Below are 22,814 nucleotides of genomic sequence, written 5' to 3'. Positions count from 1 at the left end.
TTCCGATAGTTGGTGGTTGGTATAAAAGTTTTATGACATGGTAGTGAAATTAATTCTTAAATATTCCTTTCCTTCTATATTATTATATATTATTTCCTTCTCCTAGCCCAGTACAATTAGCTAAGGGTACCTAGTTTATCGAGAAAATTGATGCGTTTTTCTAGTTTCATCAAAGAAAAATAAAGAAACTTTTTATTTTCTACTAGAATTTATTCTAAATCTGATTTGGAACAGAAACTGTCTTGCGGCATTTGTAACGCATCACTCTCAAGGTCCCTCTAGTGAGTATAATGGATTTTAATGCGACGTAAATATGCTAGTCGTGGGTGGTGCAGAAGGTACTGTAATCGCGGGGCCTCATAAGTTTTATGAAAGTGTATGGTAAGCCATCTGCGGAGATGGCGAACCCAAGAAAGTTTAGTGAAAAAATAGCGTTGCACAATCAAAAGCAGGCTGAAGAAACTGCTGCTTTTGAGAAAATCATGCGAGAAGTTGGCGTTGCAGTTCCAAAGGTAAGTTACGGCTGCTCGTTACGAATTTCGGAAATTTGTATTCTGGATTTTGTCTTCCACTTGCAAATTAATTTTGTATTCTCATTTGAGGCTTCTCCTATTATGATTTGGTTTGCTCGCAAGTTGGTTTGATGTAAGTCGAGACAGTTTTGTATGCCTGCCTCGACTTACATAGGCCCACTATTACACTGGAGATGCCATTCGTAGTTGTGGAAAGTCACTGATAAAATGTAATGAGTACCTATGATGACAAATTGTTCATTGTTGTAATGGTGTATTCATGGACTTGGTAACTGTACTCATCATTATCATCATTAGAGATTACGCCAATGGTTTGAAGGCAAGGGTATCCAAAGAAATTCACAATACTTTCTCTCTGAATTTATCGTGAACCTAATCCTCTACAGCTTATTGCAACCTTTATTGACATAAGTTCAAAATCAGTTACTTTGTCACAAATTGGATGGAAGGGTCTTAGGACAGACACCATGTGTTAGCCTGAAATGCTGCTATTATTTTATTAGTCACCTTGACCTGACACATAATAAATGTTCCTAATGTTTTAATTGACTTGACCTTTTATCATTTTTAGCAGGATTGAGCAGGAAGTGATGCAACTAGCAATTGGCTTTCATTTAGCTCTCCTTTTTGTGTTGTGTTGCTAAGACACCGACATCATTTGAGACCTATCAAATGACTATGAAAAGACACACAGTGACCTGTTTGCCCAGACTGAAAAGATATGTAATGTTTGATTGCATGATCACTTATAATGAAGGCTAATACTTTCTACTTGCTAAGAATGTAAAGAATATTTTAAAAACCATGGTTATTTGTAGACAAAATTCACCAAAGACATGTCATTTGAACTAGTTGCCTACTCCTTCTTCCTGAAGTTGTGATAATAAGGCTGACGATTACAGTTAATACAATCTGGCATTGTTTGCACACTAGTATTTTGTGATTGTATGCACTTAAATTCACACACTACATATCACACATTGTGATCATACTGTATGGCAGCGGGGGCAGATTGTCCTTCAAATTCTCAGCTTTATCCCACCATTGGGACTTTTCTCCACACCAATTGTACTGTTGTTATTGTAATTTTGTGATGAAAATGGATGGAAAACTTATAGGTCTAGGTTTTTTTCAGTTTATGTCCCATGCTCAAGTATGTAGTTACTTATTAGCAGTTTGATATGAAAATTGCTCTTTTAAAATTTATCCATGTAGATTTTGGCTTCATTTTAGGCTTATCTGATATTTTGAACCACAATTCATTGGAAAGGTTTTGTTAATGTAGGAAGCAATAGTGGAAAGAGTGTTGGTGTCCTCAGGGTCTCCACACAGCGTTTGGCTGGCTGTAGAGGCCTTTTGTACCATTTTGACCCACGCCATTTGATCCCAACTGGGATAGCCTGCGGCTACCCAGTAAACATGCCGACGTCGGCCCGACGTCGGCCGACGTCGGTGTGACGTCGGCAACTCGGCATCGGCATGCCGACGTCGGCCCGACGTCGGTCCAACCTCGGCACGACGTCGGCTGGATGTCGGATATGCCCGCATGTACCGACGTCCAGCCGAGGTCCAGCCGACGTCGGGCCGACGTCGGACCGAGATCAATTGCTGAGGTCCAGCCGACGTCGGGCCGACGTCGGACCGACATCGGCCGCTGTTTTGACCGTTAAAATAATATAAAATACATGTTTCATGTTTCATAAAGAGCTTCTGTATTCAAAATATCCTCAGGAAACTCAAATCTTCCTCCACGCCGCAACCCCCTGATCCGGACTGGACGGGAAACTTTATCCCATTTGGGATTGCCCGTAAGCCGAGCTCGCCCGTAGCCGGGTACGGTGAGTGCTTGGGGGCTGCTTGGCCTATCCTTTGGTCAGGCTCAGCCCCGGCAACTCACCAGGGCCGGGCCCAGTTCATATAGAAAGGCCAGTCGGCAAGTGTCACTTTGCCAAAGTGCCACTTATCAAAGGGACACTTTGGGAAACGTTGGTGCAGGTGTGTAAGAGTGGCTATATGAATCCATTGTGGGGTCGCCCTTCGCCCTTTCCAATAAGTGTCACGTAACAGCAATGGGACTAGGGACTCTATATGAACTGGACCCAGGGTGCTCGCCAAGAAGACCAATGTCTCCGACTCTCCATCCTATCATCCTTCCGGCTCTGAAATGGTCTTGTCAGACCGAAAGGGCATAACCCAACAAAACAAACTGATTTCGCTATCTGGCTGCGCGGTGTAGTGGTTAGCGCACTAACCTCGCGTTCAAATGACACGGGGTTCGAATCCCATTGCCGGCTGATGCTTTTGGCGTGCTGTCCCAGTAAACATGCCGACGTCGGCGACTGGGGGGCTCGAATCCCGCCGCCGGTTGATATTTTTGACGCGTTGTCCCAATAAACATGCCGACGTCGGCCCCGTCGGTCCAACGACAAACGATCTCGTCAACCTCGGCAAACGACCTCGGCCCGACGTCGGCTCGACGTCGGCTGGACTTCGGCTGGACGTCGGAACATGCGGGCATATCCGACGTCCAGCCGATGTCGGGCCGAGGTTGAACCGACGTTGGGCCGACGTCGGGCCGAGCCTCGGCCCGACGTCGGGCCTACGTCGGCATGTTTACTGGGTAGTGGTCGTGCTACAGGCCAGAAAGACCACAAGGTCAGAGGGGAGGTTACGCTTATGCGTTGACATATGCCATGCTTGCCTTGAGATTTTACTGGTGCCAGGAATTCCCTGATTTGGCGAGATAAAGGTCACAGCACATGCGCCACAAAGTGCTGGCATGAATTCTAGCCTGGAAAAATCATTTGTTTTAAACAAACTAAATCCAAACCAGCTTCAGGACATTCCCTCCATGCCCAACCAGTACACGTCCACACTAGCTCGTCCCGTGTCGTCGGCTGACCTTTTATCCGCGCTCGGCTGACCTTCCATCTGCGCTCGGTCGGCAGGGCTCTCCGGGTATGTCCTCGAGCGGACCGCAGCCGGTGGCAGCCAGTCCGGCCGGCCTGCTGCAGCCCTTCTACCGCGGCTGCGGCGGCTCGCTGCCCAACGTCAACCAGATGGCCGGCTACCCGCTGCCGCCCGGCCCGGCCGGCTACCAGGTCAGGGGCAGGGCCGAGCCGCCGGCGCCGTCACTGCGGCCCTGGGACTCGACTCGCCGGTCGTGGCGCGGGCTGCTCGGGATGGTGTGAACCAGCAGGGATTGTGATGCATTGGAGGTAGACAGTGATCATAGCATGAAATGGCTGAACAGATTGAGATTCGAGTGACGCACGATGGTTATGACGCACGATGGTCATATTCAGCTAATTCATGTTCATGACATTGTTTATTTCTCTTATTTTTCAAATTGTTTGTTTCTCCTTTTTTTCAAATAAAATTGCGACTTGTAATCGGCATTCACGCTTACATTCTGATGAGATGTCTGTGATTATATGTACCGCCTTGACCCTGTAAGCTCTACTTTCTCATCATTGCGATTCAAATATCTCTGACCACTGTGCTTTGCTCATCTCGGACGGTCGTTAAATGCCTCGCTGACCGCTGCAGTCCGTCCGTTGCTAACGCTCTCTCGGTGCCGCAGGACCCGCACGGTATGGTGCAGGGCAGCCAGCCGTCCTACTCGCCGGACCAGCGCACGTCAGGGTTCGGCCCGCAGCGGAACCCTCGCGCCGTGTGCGACCACCGGCGCGAGACGTCACCGTACAGGTCAGAGCCACCGGCGCACTGCCGGCCTCTGTCTCCTTACCGGCCGGAGCCGGCGCCCTACAGGTCAGAATCCCGGCCCCGCGGCGCCGCCAGACTAACCGGGGTCAGTGCCGGCGGCGGCAGCGGCCCGGGTGGAGGCGGTGCACGCGGAGCTGCGGGACCGCTGTAATGTAACGCGCGGCGGAGCGGGATGTCATGGGTGGTGGCCTCAGCGCTGACTGGTCGGTATGCTGTATGTCTGAATTAACAGCGGTAGGGTGCGTATGTGGGATATTACCTGACTAGCACGATCTGCTAGGGCGCTATCGAACCTGGCCGGGGTCTGTTAACACGGCAGTACGTACACCACATTCACGAGCATTGGGAACCGAAAGTCACGGGAGAGCGGGTGGCAATGGAAGGGAAGACGGTGAGAGTTTTCCGCGAGCCAACACCGCCCAACGCCACGTAAGTATCGCCCTGAAGCTGAAAGAGCGCCCGCGACCCGCCGGTTCGGCGCAGCGTCATGGTGTTTTAGGTATCTGTTGTACCTGTGATAATAGTACAATTTGCTTTCATCAGGTCGCAATTTGCATTGTGTATGCTAGTCTAATTGACCAACCGCGATCCTTGCAAATCATTTGAAGACCCTCATTGACATTTTATCTGCATAGTACCCTGCATACCTACCTTGTTTGTTGAATTTCCCTGTTAAATCTTTTGTGGATTATGAGATAAGGTTTTTGCTGAGGTTCCTATAACGTAGTCCGCTTTGTGTGGACCATGTTCCACACAAAGCGATTTTGTACTTAGCAAGCAGCGTTCCTAAGCATATTCCTTCGCGCCTAGTTCTTTTACTCTGCTGCTGTCACGCCTACTAACCAGAAGTGGAAAACAGGTACTAACATGCAGTTGTTGGTAATCAGTCGGATATATTGGTGATGGAGTCATATATGCATGCCGTGACCTATATGTGCATTGTGCAGTATAATAGTGAATAATGTGTTATAATACAATGTGTATTTGCGAGCTCACATTAGTCCAATTAACATTTTTCTTATTACGACTGCAGTTGCGCAGAAATAATTGTGTTGATATAAGTGCATGTATGGCCTTAGCCCTTAACTTTTGAATTCATTTTAAAAGGGGATAAAGACGCAGGAAAGTACCCAACGTTTCGCATTTATTGCTTAGTCATGACCTGGTCATGACTAAGCAATAAATGCGAAACGTTGGGTAATTTCTTGCGTTTTTATCCCTTTTTAAATGAATTTAAAGGTTTCAGCCATACATGCACTTATATATCACATCTGTCATTTGATAATCCTTAACATAGTGGCCATTGGGTTAATTTACATTGCTGATGATGTGCATCATCTTATTGTGGTAATCGTCTCCAGCAGCTCTTTTATTTTCCAGATTACACGCTCATTATCCGAGTCCCTGTTATAGTGTGTGCTGATGGCAGGCTGTACTGCAGCTGTGCGATACACTCTGTACTCTGGGTACTGTTAGCCGTCCTGTGACCGTTTCCGCTGTCGCTGCGTCCGCAGCCCGCCGGGACAGACGTTCCTCACACCGCCGTCCGACTCTGGCTGGCGGCGCACCCACTCGGACTCGGCGCTACACCGCACGCTGCAGCAGTCCGAGTGCTACTCGCCCTCCCTGCAGCGCAGAGGTGAGTGCTGCACCGCTGCACGGCGGCAGTCCGAGTGCTACTCGCCCTCCCTGCAGCGCAGAGGTGAGTGCTGCACCGCTGCACGGCGGCAGTCCGAGTGCTACTCGCCCTCCCTGCAGCGCAGAGGTGAGTGCTGCACCGCTGCACGGCGGCAGTCCGAGTGCTACTCGCCCTCCCTGCAGCGCAGAGGTGAGTGCTGCACCGCTGCACGGCGGCAGTACGAGTGCTACTCGCCCCCTCCCCCTCTACAGCACAGATGGGAGTCACTCTACCCAGCTCCATTGTGTCGAGTGTCATTAAATGCTGTGCTGTGTTGAGCCCCAGTGTCACTGTTGTGCCGTGTGGAGTCCGAGTGTCACTAGTGTGTGCCGTGTTGAGGTCTAGTGTCACTACATATATGCCGTGTTGAGCCCCAGTGTCGCTGTGTCGTGCGGTGTTGAGGTCTAGTGTCACTACCTATATGCCGTGTTGAGCTCAAGTGTTACTATGTGCCGTGTTGAGGTCTATGTGCCATGTGGAGCCCGAGTGTCGCTGGGTGCCGTTTGGAGCCCGAGTGTATCTGTGACGGGTACCACTGACACCACCCTGTGTTCCTGTGCCCTCAGCGGGCGGCGGCAGCGGCGGCGGCGGTCTGCACGAGGTGCCCGGCAGCGGCGGCTCGAGCCCGGCGCCGCCGCCCGGCCACTGGAACCCGTTCGACCCTAAGCTGGGCCACGTGCCGGTCTCGTGCGCCCAGCCGGGTGACCAGCGCGTGCCGGGCCCTCCGTGAGTGTCGCCGACTGGTGGTACCGCCCCGCGCCACCGGCCGGCCGGGCTACGGCTGTTCGCGGAACGCGCGCCATAATTCCACGGAGAACGGGCTCATTTCGGGCTAATTGTGGCACCCGTGTCTCTGTGTAACCAAATGGGCGAGAGAGGGGGTGTGAAACTAAAGTACCCAGCTACTTAGGATGAGGTCGACTGATGAGTGTGACGACCGTTATCAGCCCCCCCCCCCCCCCACACACACACACACTTGCCAGCACTGACGTTTGCTAGGTCCGTCGGGTCCGTCCAGCATTAGCTAGGTCCGTCCAGCATGTAATAGCGACTGTCTGTGTTATTACCACCTCCCGTCCGTGTGTCCTCCCCCGCTCAGCTGGTCGCCGCCCCTCCACTGTCTCCGGTGTCCAGTACCCCCCGACTGTCTGACCTGGCCTCCCTCCGGCAGGGGCGCTCTGCTGGCCGACGGCCGTCCGCCGCTCAACGGACTCGCGCCGGCCGGCTCCCTGCCCGACCTGACGCCGGGCGGCTATCCGGCGCCGCGCGCCGCTCGCTCCGCCCAGGACGGCGACGATCTCAGCCGCACCCCGCCCTACTCGGTGGGTGACTCCCTCTCCTCCCCTCCCCCGGCCCGCGGGGGAGGCGCTGCTGGGCCGGGGAGGCGCCGCTCGCCCATCCTCCCGCCCAGATGTCCCCCGGGGATATAGGATGTCCCTATCCCCACAGATGCTAGCGTGGTGTGTGTGTGTGGGATGCAGGCTGCTTGATAGCAGGGGGTGTTGGGGGTTTGGGGAGTGTTCAAGGAGTCGGGTCTCAGTCTGTTCTCGGTTCATCTAGAACCAAATGGAGATCTACATATGTCGACGACAGCCATGTCGTCGAGTGGATGTGGTATACACTCTCCGTGCTGGGTCCTTTGTGTGCCGGTTTTTATCGAGTAAGTTGCGTGTCATCGTTCCCCGAGCTGTCTAGTATCTCTGTCTCCTCCCCTCCCGCTGCGCCCCCCCCCCCCCAGTTGGATCACTTCCTGGGGAATACATCCGCGCTCGGCCGACCGAAACTCTGCTGCGGGTAACGGCCGCGGCGGCGGCGGTCGTGGCTGGGGCCATGGCCATGGTTTTGCGGAGAGTCCAGTGTAATGATGGATAGACGGGGAGTAATGTATCGAATTTGTCTATGTGACTCGAGAGTTTCTACGTCCTATCGACGCCATGGATTTTACGTACTATGGGCGTTTTACGTGCCAGTGTAATTGAGTTGAGTTGTACAGCTGCTCATGGCCGCGGCGGGCATGCTGTACGTGTAACCGCTTGGAAGACTGCTGCCGTGACGTGTGGGCGTAATACGATAATCTGATTATGGTATTCGTCACTATCTGACGGATTAAGTTCAGTGGTTTTTGCGCCGCCGCGGGCTGGCGCCGAGCGTGGTGCCTGCTCTCCGCGGCTCGGAACTGGCTCAGACGGGGCCAGCTGAGCGGCAGTGGCCAGGGGTGGGCGCGCCCCCGGCCTGGCCTCTCGCACTCCCCGGGTGGGGCGCCTGTCCCGGCGCGCGGTCGGTAGTCACACCTGTTCTGTGAGCGCCGAGCGGGGCTCGGCCGCTGCACACACCTCTGGCCGGCTGCGCGGCTGTGCGGGACCGCCCGGCCGGCACGGTGGCGCGGCCTCACTGGCGCTGATGGATGCACAATGCCGCGCCGCCGACGGGCCATCAGATACGGAGCTCTGATGGCACGGAGAGAGAGGGGACAGAGCAGAGTGGGGCGATCGCCGCCGTCACCTCCGACAGATTAGTGACGTCATTCATGATTGATTGGTCGCCGGCCGTGTTCCGACTACCGCCCCATTTCGCATGTCCCGCGTCGCACCCGCTCTCCGGTCCAGTTTAGTTTGCTGATTGCGCTGACACCTGCTGTTGGTATGGGCTGACGATTAAAACTCAGTGGCGCCTGTACCCCGCCTTGCCCCAGCTCTAACACTTCCTTGGTCACCGCGTCTATGGCGGTGTACTGCGATCTATCCGCAGCTGATTCCGGCTGACCCCATTTGACCTCGGCTCTGACCCTGCCCCTGGCCGGCAGCCGGTGTACGGCGACCCGTCGTCGCCCGGCCAGCACCCCGCCAGTCACACCATTCCGCCGCGGCCCGCCAGTCAGGTCAGTGTGCGCTGCCCCGCGGCGCCCGGCGCGGGTTCTACGGAGACCCACCGAGTGCCGGCCGACCCGTACCAGAGATCTCCGCCTCAGAACGCCGCCGCATGCCAGTCTTATCTCTGTAATGACTAGACGTCAGTGGCTTCCTGGCATGATTGTTCTTTATTTATTGTTTCATTTTAGTGGCTGTTATGTGTGTTCGTATTTCATTTTGCTCACCAGTTTCTTGCTATTGCATTTTGCCGTATTGTTTTGTTGTTAGCACGTGAATGGATTGCTGCATATGCTACATGTCTATTCTCTGCCCTAATGGCAAAGAAAGGGAGCCTGTCCGATCCTCGTTTTCTTAAAATCACAGCTGGATTCGGGCCTTGAATGATCAATGCTTTATTTGCAAAGTATGTCTCGAATATAAACCAGTTTACAAAGCTCAATAAAATCATTTGAAGGCTTTGATACTTTTCACAGTAAAGCTATTTCCGAGCAATCATTCAGCCCCAGTGCAGCGGGCTATCAGTGGTGGGATCAGACAGCCTGTAGGTGGTGGGATCGGACAGCGCCCCCGGTCGTGCTCGGCATGTGTACTGTGTAGGGCACCCCGGACCCCGGCTCCCCGCTGAGCGCGCGCCGTCCCCCTGTACGCTCTGCTGCAGAACCGCCTGTCCGTGCCTCACCCGGGCGGCGCCGGCGGCTTCCTGTCCTCGTTCAAGGTAGGTGGCCGCGGCCGGACCCACTGCTGACCTGTCAGGGCCCTGCCGGCCGCTCCGGACCCGGTGTGTTCCCTGACTGTGTCCTCGTCCCTCCCAGTGGGCCGCACACACCGTCCGACAGGTCGCTGTCTGAACGTCACCGGCTGCTCCAGCACACCGTGGCGCCCGTGTGACTCACATGTAGTACGTGTAACTGGGTAGTCGGCTGGCCTCACACCGTATCGCAGCTGGTCCGAGCGGCAGTTTTGGCCGGCCTGATGCCGTCAGCTGGCTGTGTTTGTACTCGTATTAAAATGTGCGGGCGATTACACGATAAAGACGTAAACAAAGGGGTGGTGATGTCACTCTCAGTATGTGCATTAAGCCAAGGCTGGCCGCCTGAGCTACTGCCTTCACACATAAGAGCGAAGTAGGAGGGAGTACCCAGCGCCCTACCGAGTCGCCCCCTGAGAGCCGAGTGTGGGCGCCACTGACCGCTGCTCCGCCGCTGTTCCGCAGACGGCGGCCGCGGGCCCCCAGTCGCCCGGGATGGCCCGTAAGGCGCCGTTCCCGGCCCCGTTCGGCGCGGACGGCCAGCAGCCGCAGCAGCAGCAGCCGCCGCCGCTCTCCCCGGTGAGTGTCCGCCGCCGGCCGGCCGGCCTGCACGCCGCCGCCTCTCCGGCTCTCTGTACGCTCCCCCTCTGCCGTCTCTCTCTTGGCCGCCGTACAGTCTCATTTGGCCGGCTTCTCGTGCCGCCGTCAGCTCTCTCTCTCTGTATCGTTGTTGGCTGGCCGCCTGTCGTGCTCGCTGTGCGCAGAGGCGCCGCCGCAGCTCTGTAGTTCAGCTGTATTGTGTCGGCTCGGGCCGTGGGCCGGCCGAGCGGCCTTTCGGAACACACGAGCCGGCTGCAGTTGGTCTCGGCGTGTGTTCGTGTCCGGCCGCTCGGCCGCCGCGGACGGGCGCTGTAGTCGTAGGTCTCCTTCGGTCGCCGGCGCCTGCTTTCGAGTCGTGTCGCCGCCGCTAGAGCGCATGTGGTGACCGCCGGCCGGGCGCGCCCGTCCCGCCTCCGCTCCTGTCGGCAGGACCCGATGGCGGCCTTCCGGACGCCGCGGGTACGGCAGCGCAGCGTCTCACCGCAGCCCTTCTGCCAGGTAGGGAGTCTCGGCAGCCATTCTGCCAGGTAGGGAGTCTCAACAGCCCTTCTGCCAGGTAGGGAGTCTCAGCAGCCCTTCTGCCAGGTAGGGAGTCTCGGCAGCCATTCTGCCAGGTAGGGACTAGGGAGTCTCAGCAGCCCTTCTGCCAGGTGAGGAGTCTCAGCAGCCCAGACCGGTTCCTGGATATTTTCTGACAGGTCCAACCGGGTCCTGCCATAAACTATACATCTTGCACACTACATATTATTGCAAAATATGAAGTGAATGTTTCTTTGCACACAGTAGCTCATGAGTATTCCCAGTTGGAAATAGGCTGTTTTACATGATGCAACTAATGATACCTACAAGTAGTTTGCATTAATTGACTTTTGGGGAACGGGCCCAACTGGTTCCGATTCCAACTAAGACCGGGTCCGACTGGTTTCAGAAATGTCCAGCCGGGTCTGGTTCGAGTCTGGTTCCCAAAATTTTCATGTTTTGCCACCTCTAGTAGGGAGTCTCGGCAGCCGTCCAGGTAGGGAGTCCCAGTAGCCCTTCTGCCAAGTACAGTGTAGAATCTCTCAGAAGCCCTTCTGCTAGGTATGATTTCCTGCTGGATGTACTGGACAACGCTGTAATCCGCGATTCTGCACAGGATCCGCTATCCTCTGTGATGATACAGACTGTGTGCTGGGTGTGATGAAGAGGACCGCGGCAGCCTGGTGAAGTATGTGCCTCACGGTGACTGCCACCGCCAGGCACTGCACTCTGGCAGTGACTATACTGCCAGGTACGGTACCTAGACAGTATATACGAGCCTTCACTGAAGAGTGCGAGCCCTCGGGCCGCCCATTCTTCCAGGTATAGTACAAAGCGGCCCGCGAAGGCTTCTCTGATTGATGTCTTATTTATTTGCCGTTATGATTACGTTGCGCCAATGCCTGGCTGTGTCGCGTACATAAGTGCAGCTGTAGCATTGGTCCTGGGTAGCTCGGCCATAAGTGTTTGTTCGTATATCTGAGGCACATGTGTGTTGTGTATCTGTACTCAGCTGTTGAGGTTCCGGTTTCTTCTGACCGGTTCGGCAGACTGGAGACTGTCGTGTACCCTGAGACCGTGGAGCATTGGACTGGCTCTGACCTACCAGTACCTAACCCTTGACTGGTTAATCTGACAGGGGTGCGGGTGTGAGCACGGTAACGGGCCTTGGTACGCGTTGACAGTTGAGGGCTAAGCTTGTCGGCAGATCTCTGGGACGCTGTACGGTTCGGGTAGGAGACTGTCCGAGGGGCGTGCTGGGGGGGGGGGGGGGCGTTGGACAGACTGCAGTACGGCAGCGCACGACCAGACATGAAAGATGGAGCTTCCAGTGGGATCAGACGTCAGATTTAAACCGGATAAATATTCCGGATAGAGCATATGCCGACATGCACGGCATTCCTAAAGATAACCAGTGTTGTCCAGGCCCGGATTAACCGGTATCGAGCTGCCACTCGAGGCTGCTGTCTTCGCGGCGGCGGCGTACGACGCTTTGGTGATGAGCTCATCACTCGTGGCTTGTAAAGATGAGTCGGTCGCACATTATTTTCACCGGGGGATGATATGCTGTTACAGCATATCATACAGCACGTTTTTGTAATTCGGCGGAGCGTGCTGCTGACGTCATAGCTGTCGCCGCTGTGGACGGCAGACCGTTATATTTCAGCTAAACCAAACCGGATGTGCCAACGATATAGTGATGGGAACGTACGCAAGTACTTGTACTTGACATTATCTTCAGTCGGGTATTAGTTCTGCTGCCATATGGGAGCGTTATTGCATGCCACTGTGGCCTGCACCCTCCCCTATGCGGTGTTGTCAGCACATGCCCCCCCCCCCCCCCCCCGACTCTGTAACCCATGCTGACTCTGCGATCCATGTGGCCCACGTAACCCCTATGACGAGACACGTGCATGGATCCGAGTGATGGATCCATGATTCAGTGGATCTCAAGTATAGACTCGGATTTATGATCCCGATGAATCCCTCGGTAAAGTAAAGGACTGGATTTATGATCCCATCGGATCTGAGATCAGGATCCGTGGGATTAGATCCCAGACCCATATTCTCTGATCCATGGTTGTCTGCTGCTTATGCTGTATGACTGTGACTCTGTGTGACTCTGTGACTCTATGACCGCGTCTCGCTCCGTTTCAGCCGGGGTACAGTCCGCTGTGACTCTCTGTGTCTCTCTGTGACTCTCTGTGACTCTGTGTGACTCAGTTTGACTCTCTGTGACCGCGTCTCGCTCCGTTTCAGCCGGGGTACAGCCCGCCCAGTCCGCTGTGACTCTCTGTGACTCTGTGTGGCTCAGTTTGGCTCTCTGTGACCACGTCTCGCTGCGTTTCAGCCGGGGTACAGCCCGCCCAGTCCGCTGTGACTCTCTGTGACTCTCTGTGACTCTGTGTGGCTCAGTTTGACTCTGTGTGACCGCGTCTCGCTCCGTTTCAGCCGGGGTACAGCCCGCTGCGACTCTCTGTGACTCTCTGTGACTCTGTGTGGCCTTGTCTCGCTGCGTTTCAGCCGGGGTACAGCCCGCTATGACTCTCTGTGACTCAGTTTGACTCTCTGTGACCGCGTCTCGCTCCGTTTCAGCCGGGGTACAGCCCGCTATGACTCTCTGTGACTCTGTATGACTCTGTGTGACTCTCTGTGACCGCGTCTCGCTCCGTTTCAGCCGGGATACAGCCCGCTATGACTCTCTGTGACTCTGTATGACTCTGTGTGACTCTGTGTGACCGCGTCTCGCTCCGTTTCAGCCGGGATACAGCCCGCCCAGTCCGCTGGACGGCGGCTTTCCGTCGTCGCCGTCCTCCCCGGCGGCCCAGTCCCCGGCCAGCACCAACAGCTTCTACACGGCCCCGCAGGCGCACCAAATGCAGCGCCAGTTCGAGCAGTTCAACATGGTGAGGAGACCGGCGGCGTGCAGACGCACCGGTTACCGACTCCGCGCGCAGTCGCTGCCCGCCGGAACAGTGCGATGTCCTGATTAGTTCCGTACCGTAGCTGTTTGGGACCGCGACTCACTGTCCGTGGCGGCTGAGTATCGCACGCCATCAGTTTTAACCCGGCAGGCGGTGGGCCTCCCGGCCACATTCCGCGCGGTGGGAGGGGGGGGGGCATTTTTTGCCCTTCCCCCGTATCTCCGAAACTACTGGACGGATCCGTAAAATTCAAACGGCGTTCGATAGCCCTGTCAAATTTGTTTGAGGGAAACCAAATTTCATTGACCTCGGGGTCACCGATGACGTCACAGGTCAGGTCAAAGATAAAATGTTTCACCGTTCACGGGTCTTATAGGGAATGCGCTGTAATACCGAGGAAAACGCATTTTGTCGAAAGCGATAGGGCGTCAGTTGCCTAGAACATATGTTGCTATTAGAGGTCACTGACAATACCAGGTCAGGTCACCAAGGGTCAGCACATGAACCCAACTTTACTAAGGTTGTGCGATGCAAGTTTTATGGCCAGTTTTTCATTTCCAACTCAATAGTGTTGGTTATAAGACCATCAGGTACGGTTTAGGTCACTTTCTGGTGGAGGTCAGGTCAAGGTCAGGTCAAAAAAGGTCAAATTTTAAAGTTGATATTTTTGCATAAAATGGTATTGATTCGATGCAGCTCGTCACGGGGAGTCTAATGGTGGTCTTTGTTTTGCGCTACGAGGTCTAGAATTGCTAATATTTGAGTTTGAAAATTTGACGTCATCAATTTTGAACCTTTTTTTCGCTATAACTTGGCCAAATATAAAGAGGTATCGATCTCAAATTTGGTATGTGGATAGAAGGCGGCAAGGACTATCACATATATTCCGTTTTTTTTTTCGAAATTCAAAAAACTTTTTGGATTTGTTCGGCTGTTATATTCAAAAAATCTATTTTTTTTTATTTTTGGGGTCAAAATCCAAAAATTAAAAAAAAATCCGAGAGAGCAGTTTCGTAGCCCTGTTAATTCTGCACCTTTTAGGTCTGAAACATTTTTCTGTATCTCCGAAGCTGTAGGCCTGACAGCTCTTCCCGCGAAACTTTTTTTGGGTCGAAATGGCAGAAATGATGTCACTTCGACGTCATTAGCGGCCGACCTATCATAGCCTTTGGAAACATTTTGGTTACAATGTGCAATTGCTATTCACGGGAGGGTACTGAAAGTTTGTGACGATCGGCGCATCGGTTCGGGAGATATATCGAAAAAAGTAAGGGGGGGCAAAAAATATCCCCCCCCCCCACCGCCTGGAAGGTTAACCATGCCCATATACGTGAGTTCAGGCGTCTCCAGGAGTTCCAGTGTGCACCAGTAATAGACTTTTCCGATCCTCGCCAGCGTGAGACAGTGGCTTTGGTAAGGGACTTTTTTGTAAGTCTTAGCACCGGTTTGACGATAATGTGTTTTCTTTCCCAATACTGTTGACCTCTGCCCTGACCTCTGCCCTGACCTCTGCCCTGACCTCTGCCCTGACCTCTGCGTCCGCAGTGATTTGAGCACCGTCTGGTTTCTCCCTGACACTGCTGACCCCCGTCCTGACCTCTGCGTCCGCAGGGCATCAGTCCGACGGTGACGGTGCCGTCCGGGCAGCCGATGCTGGCCTCGGGAGACATGTCACAGCAGAGCACTCCGCTCACCCCCACCAGCAGCATACCGGAGATCACACTGTCCGGTGAGTCGAAACGTACACAAACCACACAGTCGAAACGTACAACAATCACAGGAGCTCACATTTCTTTGTATCGACATCGGTCGGTAAAAAGAAAATGGCGCTAAAATAGGGACGCTGCTAGGAACCAGCTAGATTTTTTTCTTATAAATTTTGTCCGAATGGATGAATGGATCGCTATGGGCCCGGATGCCCCGCTAAGCAGTGCTTGTTGCGAATGACACCACGGCACGCCCGGTTCACCGGTGATAATTTGGGTCGAAAGTCTTACGTGCCGCAGGTAGGTGGCGACACAGTCCTCCCGAGTCTAGCGTGGTCCTCTCTCGCCAGTTGCCAGCTGGCTCAATATAGTAAACGCAGGTCGAACGACGTGGAGCACCTCGGCCGCGAACTCGCTGCCACCGAGTTAGGAGAGGGACGCCTTATCCACTAGGTCACGGGGGGGGGGGGCAATGGACGAATAGCAAAAATCAGTCAGAGGTCTCACTTTGCACGTGCATGACTCACTGTTGCGCTGGCTCGGTCATCGCCAGATGTGTCTATCTCTGGCATATTAGAAGGTAAGAAGAGGTCCGTTCCTCGGAGCCGTGCTCAAGGTGCTGTGTAAATTATGTTCGCGCCGATCAGCGTTGGTTCTCGCTCTGACGCTCTCTGCGCTCCTTTGGGCAGACTTTTCGTCGGCCAGCGCGCTGCAGCAGCAGGAACTGCTGCGCGACATGCGCGACGCCAACGACATCCTGCAGGGCTCCGGCGACAACTTCGACGCAGGTGAGGCGACCGGTGGCGCCCGGCGGCGGGCTGTGTCAGGGACGGACTACCCGGTCCGTGCCGGCGGCTGGGTGGGTGTAGGTGGCGGGGCTCAGAGGGAACGGTGACTTTGGGCTGCTCCAGCGTCTGGCAGTCCGTGTCCGTCCTCTGACCGTCTGTTTCCGTCCTCTGACCGTCTCTATCCGCTCTCTTACCGTCTGTCCGTCCTCTAGCCGTCTCTGTCCGCTCTCTTACCGTCTGTGTCCGTCCTCTGACCGTCTGTCCGTCCTCTAGCCGTCTCTGTCCGCTCTCTTACCGTCTGTGTCCGTCCTCTGACCGTCTGTCCGTCCTCTGACCGTCTCTATCCGTCCTCTGACCGTCTCTATCCGTCCTCTGACCGTCTGTTTCCGTCCTCTGACCGTCTCTATCCGTCCTCTGACCGTCTGTTTCCGTCCTCTGACCGTCTCTATCCGCTCTCTTACCGTCTGTCCGTCCTCTAGCCGTCTCTGTCCGCTCTCTTACCGTCTGTGTCCGTCCTCTGACCGTCTGTCCGTCCTCTAGCCGTCTCTGTCCGCTCTCTTACCGTCTGTGTCCGTCCTCTGACCGTCTGTCCGTCCTCTGACCGTCTCTATCCGTCCTCTGACCGTCTCTATCCGTCCTCTGACCGTCTGTTTCCGTCCTCTGACCGTCTCTATCCGCTCTCTTACCGTCTGTGTTTTACCTCTGTCCGTTTGTATCTGTCCTCTGTGTCCGTCCTCTGACCGTCCGCTGACCGTCTCTATCCGTCCTCTGACCGTCTCTATCCGTCCTCTGACCGTCTGTTTCCGTCATCTGACCGTCTCTATCCGTCCTCTGACCGTCTCTATCCGTCCTCTGACCGTCTCTATCCGCTCTCTTACCGTCTGTGTTCTACCTCTGTCCGTTTGTATCTGTCCTCTGTCCGTCCTTTGGCTGTCCGTGTCCGTCCTCGGACAGTCTGTCCGTCCTCTGACCGTCTCTATCTGTCCTCTGTGTCCGTCCTCTGACCGTCCTCCGTCTGTCCACTGACCGTTGGCGATATCTGCTCGGCAGAGGATCTCGGCGAGCTGGACCTGGAGGGCCTGCAGATGCTCACCAACCCGGACGGGCACGTTATTGACGCCAGCTCTGACGACTACTTCCGGATGGAGTCGCTGGGCGGCCCGTAGCGGCGCCGGCGGCCGGCGCGGGCGCCTCTCCGGCGGCGCCGACATTATTCGACATATCGGGCGCGCGCGGCGTGTAGCCTAGGCGCGGTCATTTCGCGGCGTGTGTGCGTGTGTGCGTGACGCGTGTCTGGGTTGTCACTAGCACCGGGCGGCGGCTGCACGTTTCAGCTCGCACAGTCCGGCGTCCGGCCTCACCGCACCTCGATGGTTTTCGCTAGATGGTTCCAAAGGTTGGTGTCATTTCGCGTGCTGGCGTAGATGGTGTTCCCATCACGTATTTATATACATGAAGTTTCCCCGCTGAGTAGTTGTCGGATAGCTTTCATTCGAATTCTTAGCATAGGTATCGAGCAGGAACGTGGTTCATGCCATCGGGAATGTGTACGTAAAATGTCATTTCCCCTAAATGTGTTACAAGTATCGCTATTAATTTAGATGGTTTTAGATGCGTCGCTCTGGACAACTCAAATTTCGTCTTTTCACAGATGGTGTTCGTATTGTTAGTGTGTTATTACAGCTGTGCTGTAAGATTCGACAGAGTCTGATCGTTCGGAGCCGAAGCATGCTTTCCTCGGTGCCATTAGGCCTCTGCGTTGTCCCGGTCCTTGGTAGGATGTACCTTTGATTGGAGTGGGTTTGTCGTTGTGTCGATTTTCCAGTTTGCTGCTGGCGGCCTCCTGCGGATGGAACAATCTGTCGCGGCTCGGCGGTGCCGTGTGCGGCCGCCGCTGTCCCGCTCACCAAAAGCCGGCTCATTTCCGAAATTTATCTGGCATGGCGCTGTATGGAAGTCGGGCCACCGGGCGGCGATTCTGCACTGTTATGATGGCTGTGTGTATACGGCTTGGCGGGCCCGGCTCTGCCGGACAGAGCGCAGACATGGTCGGAACGGGGCATTGGAGGCGAGAAGAGCTTTGCGGGTGCTTTTAAACGTGGTGCTTTACTGAAGGACGGCGCGGCCTCTGGCAGCGGCGCTGTTCGCTGGCCGCGCTGCCCGTACGGGTGCGGGCGCGCGGCGCGTCCGGCCGGTTTTACAAGACTTCACTGTCGTTAGTTGTGCTTATTTGTGCGTGGCGCGCGCGGCGCCGGCCGGATCTCGCCAGGGTGCGGTGCGCGCCGCTCCAGCGGCCGGCGAGTTGTACAAAGTGGCGCCCGGTCGGCCGGCGCGGCGGCGCCCCGGCGCGCGCGCCCACAGTGTTCATCCATTGCGCACGGCGCGCTTCATCGCGGTGCAATACTGCCGGCCTCCGCCGCCATAGCGGCCCGCCATCTTGTTGCATTTGTTGCTCGGGTGTGCGTGTCATATTTTTACCTGAATCTAATACAAATTCAGCGACATATGCGCACATGATGTTTGAAAGACCGCTGAAAAAGCTTGCAGTGCATCGATTCGACGGATCCGCCACGGTCTTTGGTTGGAGAGGGGCGGTCTGACGCCTCTAGAGAGGCCCGTGAGGGGCCAGGCGGTCAGGGGATCCCTTTGGCAGGGGCCGGCGTCAGTGAAAACTGATGTGTTGGGTGGGTGAAGTCTGAGGCGCTGTGGAGCCTGCTGTGTCCGCCGTACTCGCCGTACTCGGGGTGGCTGTGGAGCCTGCTGTGTCCGCCGTACTCGGGGTGGCTGTGGAGTCTGCTGTGTCCGCCGTACTCGCCGTACTCGGGGTGGCTGTGGAGCCTGCTGTGTCCGCCGTACTCGGGGTGGCTGTGGAGCCTGCTGTGTCCGCCGTACTCGGGGTGGCTGTGGAGTCTGCTGTGTCCGCCGTACTCGCCTTACTCGGGGTGGCTGTGGAGCCTGCTGTGTCCGCCGTACTCGGGGTGGCTGTGGAGCCTGCTGTGTCCGCCGTACTCGCCGTACTCGGGGTGGCTGTGGAGTCTGCTGTGTCCGCCGTACTCGCCGTACTCGGGGTGGCTGTGGAGCCTGCTGTGTCCGCCGTACTCGGGGTGGCTGTGGAGTCTGCTGTGTCCGCCGTACTCGCCGTACTCGGGGTGGCTGTGGAGCCTGCTGTGTCCGCCGTACTCGGGGTGGCTGTGGACGCTGCTGTATCCGCCGTACTCGGGGTGGCTGTGGAGCCTGCTGTGTCCGCCGTACTCGCCGTACTCGGGGTGGCTGTGGAGCCTGCTGTGTCCGCCGTACTCGCCGTACTCGGGGTGGCTGTGGAGCTTGCTGTGTCCGCCGTACTCGGGGTGGCTGTGGACGCTGCTGTATCCGCCGTACTCGGGGTGGCTGTGGAGCCTGCTGTGTCCGCCGTACTCGCCGTACTCGGGGTGGCTGTGGAGCCTGCTGTGTCCGCCGTACTCGGGGTGGCTGTGGAGCCTGCTGTGTTCGCCGTACTCGGGGTGGCTGTGGAGTCTGCTGTGTCCGCCGTACTCGGGGTGGCTGTGGAGCCTGCTGTGTCCCCCGTACTCGCCGTACTCGGGGTGGCTGTGGAGCCTGCTGTGTCCGCCGTACTCGGGGTGGCTGTGGAGTCTGCTGTGTCCGCCGTACTCGCCGTACTCGGGGTGGCTGTGGAGCCTGCTGTGTCCGCCGTACTCGGGGTGGCTGTGGAGCCTGCTGTGTCCGCCGTACTCGCCTTACTCGGGGTGGCTGTGGAGCCTGCTGTGTCCGCCGTACTCGGGGTGGCTGTGGAGCCTGCTGTGTCCGCCGTACTCGCCGTACTCGGGGTGGCTGTGGAGCCTGCTGTGTCCGCCGTACTTGCCGTACTCGGGGTGGCTGTGGAGCCTGCTGTGTCCGCCGTACTCGGGGTGGCTGTGGACGCTGCTGTATCCGCCGTACTCGGGGTGGCTGTGGAGCCTGCTGTGTCCGCCGTACTCGCCGTACTCGGGGTGGCTGTGGAGCCTGCTGTGTCCGCCGTACTCGGGGTGGCTGTGGAGCCTGCTGTGTTCGCCGTACTCGGGGTGGCTGTGGAGTCTGCTGTGTCCGCCGTACTCGGGGTGGCTGTGGAGCCTGCTGTGTCCGCCGTACTCGCCGTACTCGGGGTGGCTGTGGAGCCTGCTGTGTCCGCCGTACTCGGGGTGGCTGTGGAGTCTGCTGTGTCCGCCGTACTCGCCATACTCGGGGTGGCTGTGGAGCCTGCTGTGTCCGCCGTACTCGGGGTGGCTGTGGAGCCTGCTGTGTCCGCCGTACTCGCCTTACTCGGGGTGGCTGTGGAGCCTGCTGTGTCCGCCGTACTCGGGGTGGCTGTGGAGCCTGCTGTGTCCGCCGTACTCGCCGTACTCGGGGTGGCTGTGGACGCTGCTGTGTCCGCCGTACTCGCCGTACTCGGGGTGGCTGTGGAGCCTGCTGTGTCCGCCGTACTCGGGGTGGCTGTGGAGCCTGCTGTGTCCGCCGTACTCGGGGTGGCTGTGGAGCCTGCTGTGTCCGCCGTACTCGCCATACTCGGGGTGGCTGTGGAGCCTGCTGTGTTCGCCGTACTCGGGGTGGCTGTGGAGGCTGCTGTGTCCGCCGTACTCGGGGTGGCTGTGGAGCCTGCTGTGTCCGCCGTACTCGGGGTGGCTGTGGAGCCTGCTGTGTCCGCCGTACTCGCCGTACTCGGGGTGGCTGTGGAGCCTGCTGTGTCCGCCGTACTCGGGGTGGCTGTGGAGCCTGCTGTGTCCGCCGTACTCGCCGTACTCGGGGTGGCTGTGGAGCCTGCTGTGTTCGCCGTACTCGGGGTGGCTGTGGAGCCTGCTGTGTCCGCCGTACTCGGGGTGGCTGTGGAGTCTGCTGTGTCCGCCGTACTCGGGGTGGCTGTGGAGCCTGCTGTGTCCGCCGTACTCGGGGTGGCTGTAGACGCTGCTGTATCCGCCGTACTCGGGGTGGCTGTGGAGCCTGCTGTGTCCGCCGTACTCGCTGTACTCGGGGTGGCTGTGGAGCCTGCTGTGTTCGCCGTACTCGCCGTACTCGGGGTGGCTGTGGAGCCTGCTGTGTCCGCCGTACTCGCCGTACTCGGGGTGGCTGTGGAGCCTGCTGTGTCCGCCGTACTCGGGGTGGCTGTGGAGCCTGCTGTGTCCGCCGTACTCGGGGTGGCTGTGGAGCCTGCTGTGTCCGCCGTACTCGGGGTGGCTGTGGAGCCTGCTGTGTCCGCCGTACTCGCCGTTCTCGGGGTGGCTGTGGAGACTGCTGTGTCCGCCGTACTCGGGGTGGCTGTGGAGTCTGCTGTGTCCGCCGTACTCGGGGTGGCTGTGGAGCCTGCTGTGTCCGCCGTACTCGGGGTGGCTGTGGAGCCTGCTGTGTCCGCCGTACTCGCCGTACTCGAGGTGGCTGTGGAGCCTGCTGTGTCCGCCGTACTCGGGGTGGCTGTGGACGCTGCTGTATCCGCCGCACTCGGGGTGGCTGTGGAGCCTGCTGTGTCCGCCGTACTCGCCGTACTCGGGGTGGCTGTGGAGCCTGCTGTGTCCGCCGTACTCGCCGTACTCGGGGTGGCTGTGGAGCCTGCTGTGTCCGCCGTACTCGGGGTGGCTGTGGAGCCTGCTGTGTCCGCCGTACTCGGGGTGGCTGTGGAGCCTGCTGTGTCCGCCGTACTCGGGGTGGCTGTGGAGCCTGCTGTGTCCGCCGTACTCGGAGTGGCTGTGGAGCCTGTTGTGTCCGCCGTACTCGCCGTACTCGGGGTGGCTGTGGAGCCTGCTGTGTTCGCCGTACTCGCCGTACTCGGGGTGGCTGTGGAGCCTGCTGTGTCCGCCGTACTCGGGGTGGCTGTGGACGCTGCTGTATCCGCCGTACTCGGGGTGGCTGTGGAGCCTGCTGTGTCCGCCGTACTCGCCATACTCGGGGTGGCTGTGGAGCCTGCTGTGTCCGCCGTACTCGGGGTGGCTGTGGAGCCTGCTGTGTTCGCCGTACTCGCCGTACTCGGGGTGGCTGTGGAGCCTGCTGTGTCCGCCGTACTCGGGGTGGCTGTGGACGCTGCTGTATCCGCCGTACTCGGGGTGGCTGTGGAGCCTGCTGTGTCCGCCGTACTCGCCATACTCGGGGTGGCTGTGGAGCCTGCTGTGTCCGCCGTACTCGGGGTGGCTGTGGAGCCTGCTGTGTCCGCCGTACTCGTCGGGTTGCTGGCGGGCCTCACCGATCCGGAGGAGTCTGCTGCTGTGTTTGTGACGCTGTCCGCCAGATCGGCTGCTGTGTTTGTGACGCTGTCCGCCAGTTCCGTTACTGTGTTTGTAGCACTGGCTGCCAGATCCGTTACTGTGTTTGTAGCACTGGCTGCCAGTTCCGTTCCTGTGTTTGTAGCACTGGCTGCCAGTTCCGTTGCTGTGTTTGTAACACTGGCTGCCAGATCCGTTGCTGCTGGTGTGGCGGTGGGTGTTGGCTCTGCCTCGGCAGCTGCTATCTCTGTGGTGACCGTCTCCGTGAGCTGTCGGATCTCGTGCTGAATAACCATCCCGTTCGGCGGCAGGTCAGCGACCGCCAGCGTGACCTCCCGGTAGAGCTGGCAGCCGGGGCCGGCCGGCGGCGGCGGCCGCATCCTGAGCGCCGCGCAGTCCGGCCGCCGGAGGCAGAGCGCCGCGCAAACGACCCGGCTGGGCAGCGGCGCCGCGCCGCCGAGCCGCTCCAGGCCGGAGAGCGGCGCCCGCCCCAGCCGCGCC

At 57.4% G+C, this 22,814-nt stretch overlaps 2 protein-coding genes across 9 annotated transcripts; one reads left to right on the top strand and one right to left on the bottom strand.

Annotated features, from left to right (window-relative positions):
• The first annotated feature begins 255 nt into the window (after positions 1-255).
• LOC122383374 (basic proline-rich protein-like) lies at positions 256-18,604 on the top strand. Of its 8 annotated transcripts, none has more exons than XM_043369710.1 (14): positions 256-512; positions 3,482-3,634; positions 4,117-4,241; positions 5,774-5,898; positions 6,504-6,663; positions 7,109-7,259; positions 8,741-8,815; positions 9,466-9,522; positions 10,021-10,134; positions 10,585-10,653; positions 13,434-13,580; positions 15,210-15,327; positions 15,994-16,092; positions 17,143-18,604. In XM_043369710.1, exons 1-14 carry the CDS (start codon positions 369-371, stop codon positions 17,256-17,258), a joined length of 1,653 nt encoding a protein of 550 aa, XP_043225645.1. In that variant the 5' UTR covers positions 256-368; the 3' UTR covers positions 17,259-18,604. The 8 variants fall into 8 exon arrangements, with proteins under 8 accessions (XP_043225645.1, XP_043225649.1, XP_043225646.1 ...); XM_043369709.1 differs by having other exon boundaries at positions 290-512; positions 4,117-4,304; XM_043369714.1 differs by lacking the exon at positions 10,585-10,653 and having other exon boundaries at positions 261-512.
• Positions 18,605-18,949: 345 nt separating this feature from the next.
• Positions 18,950-22,693, bottom strand: LOC122383385 (ice-structuring glycoprotein-like; the record flags this gene model as incomplete). The annotated part of the gene is made up of 4 exons (XM_043369736.1): positions 21,686-22,693; positions 19,958-21,454; positions 19,517-19,798; positions 18,950-19,294 (listed from the first exon to the last, which is right to left on the bottom strand). Coding segments are annotated over exons 1-4 (3,132 nt in total), but the record flags the coding sequence as incomplete, so codon positions are not given.
• Positions 22,694-22,814: the final 121 nt, after the last annotated feature.

Source organism: Amphibalanus amphitrite, unplaced genomic scaffold (assembly GCF_019059575.1).
Source record: "Amphibalanus amphitrite isolate SeventyFive unplaced genomic scaffold, NRLGWU_Aamphi_draft 000162F_arrow, whole genome shotgun sequence".
NCBI lineage: Eukaryota > Metazoa > Arthropoda > Thecostraca > Balanomorpha > Balanidae > Amphibalanus > Amphibalanus amphitrite.
This window is presented reverse-complemented; position numbering and strand designations above follow the sequence as displayed.

Coding starts and splice junctions, on each gene's coding strand:
- LOC122383374 (XM_043369709.1), top strand. CDS start 369: ATGAAAGTGTATGGTAAGCCATCTGCGGAGATGGCGAACCCAAGAAAG. Junction 6,664..7,108: donor CAGCGCGTGCCGGGCCCTCC/GTGAGTGTCGCC, acceptor TCCCTCCGGCAG/GGGCGCTCTGCTGGCCGACG. Junction 10,135..10,584: donor AGCCGCCGCCGCTCTCCCCG/GTGAGTGTCCGC, acceptor TCCTGTCGGCAG/GACCCGATGGCGGCCTTCCG.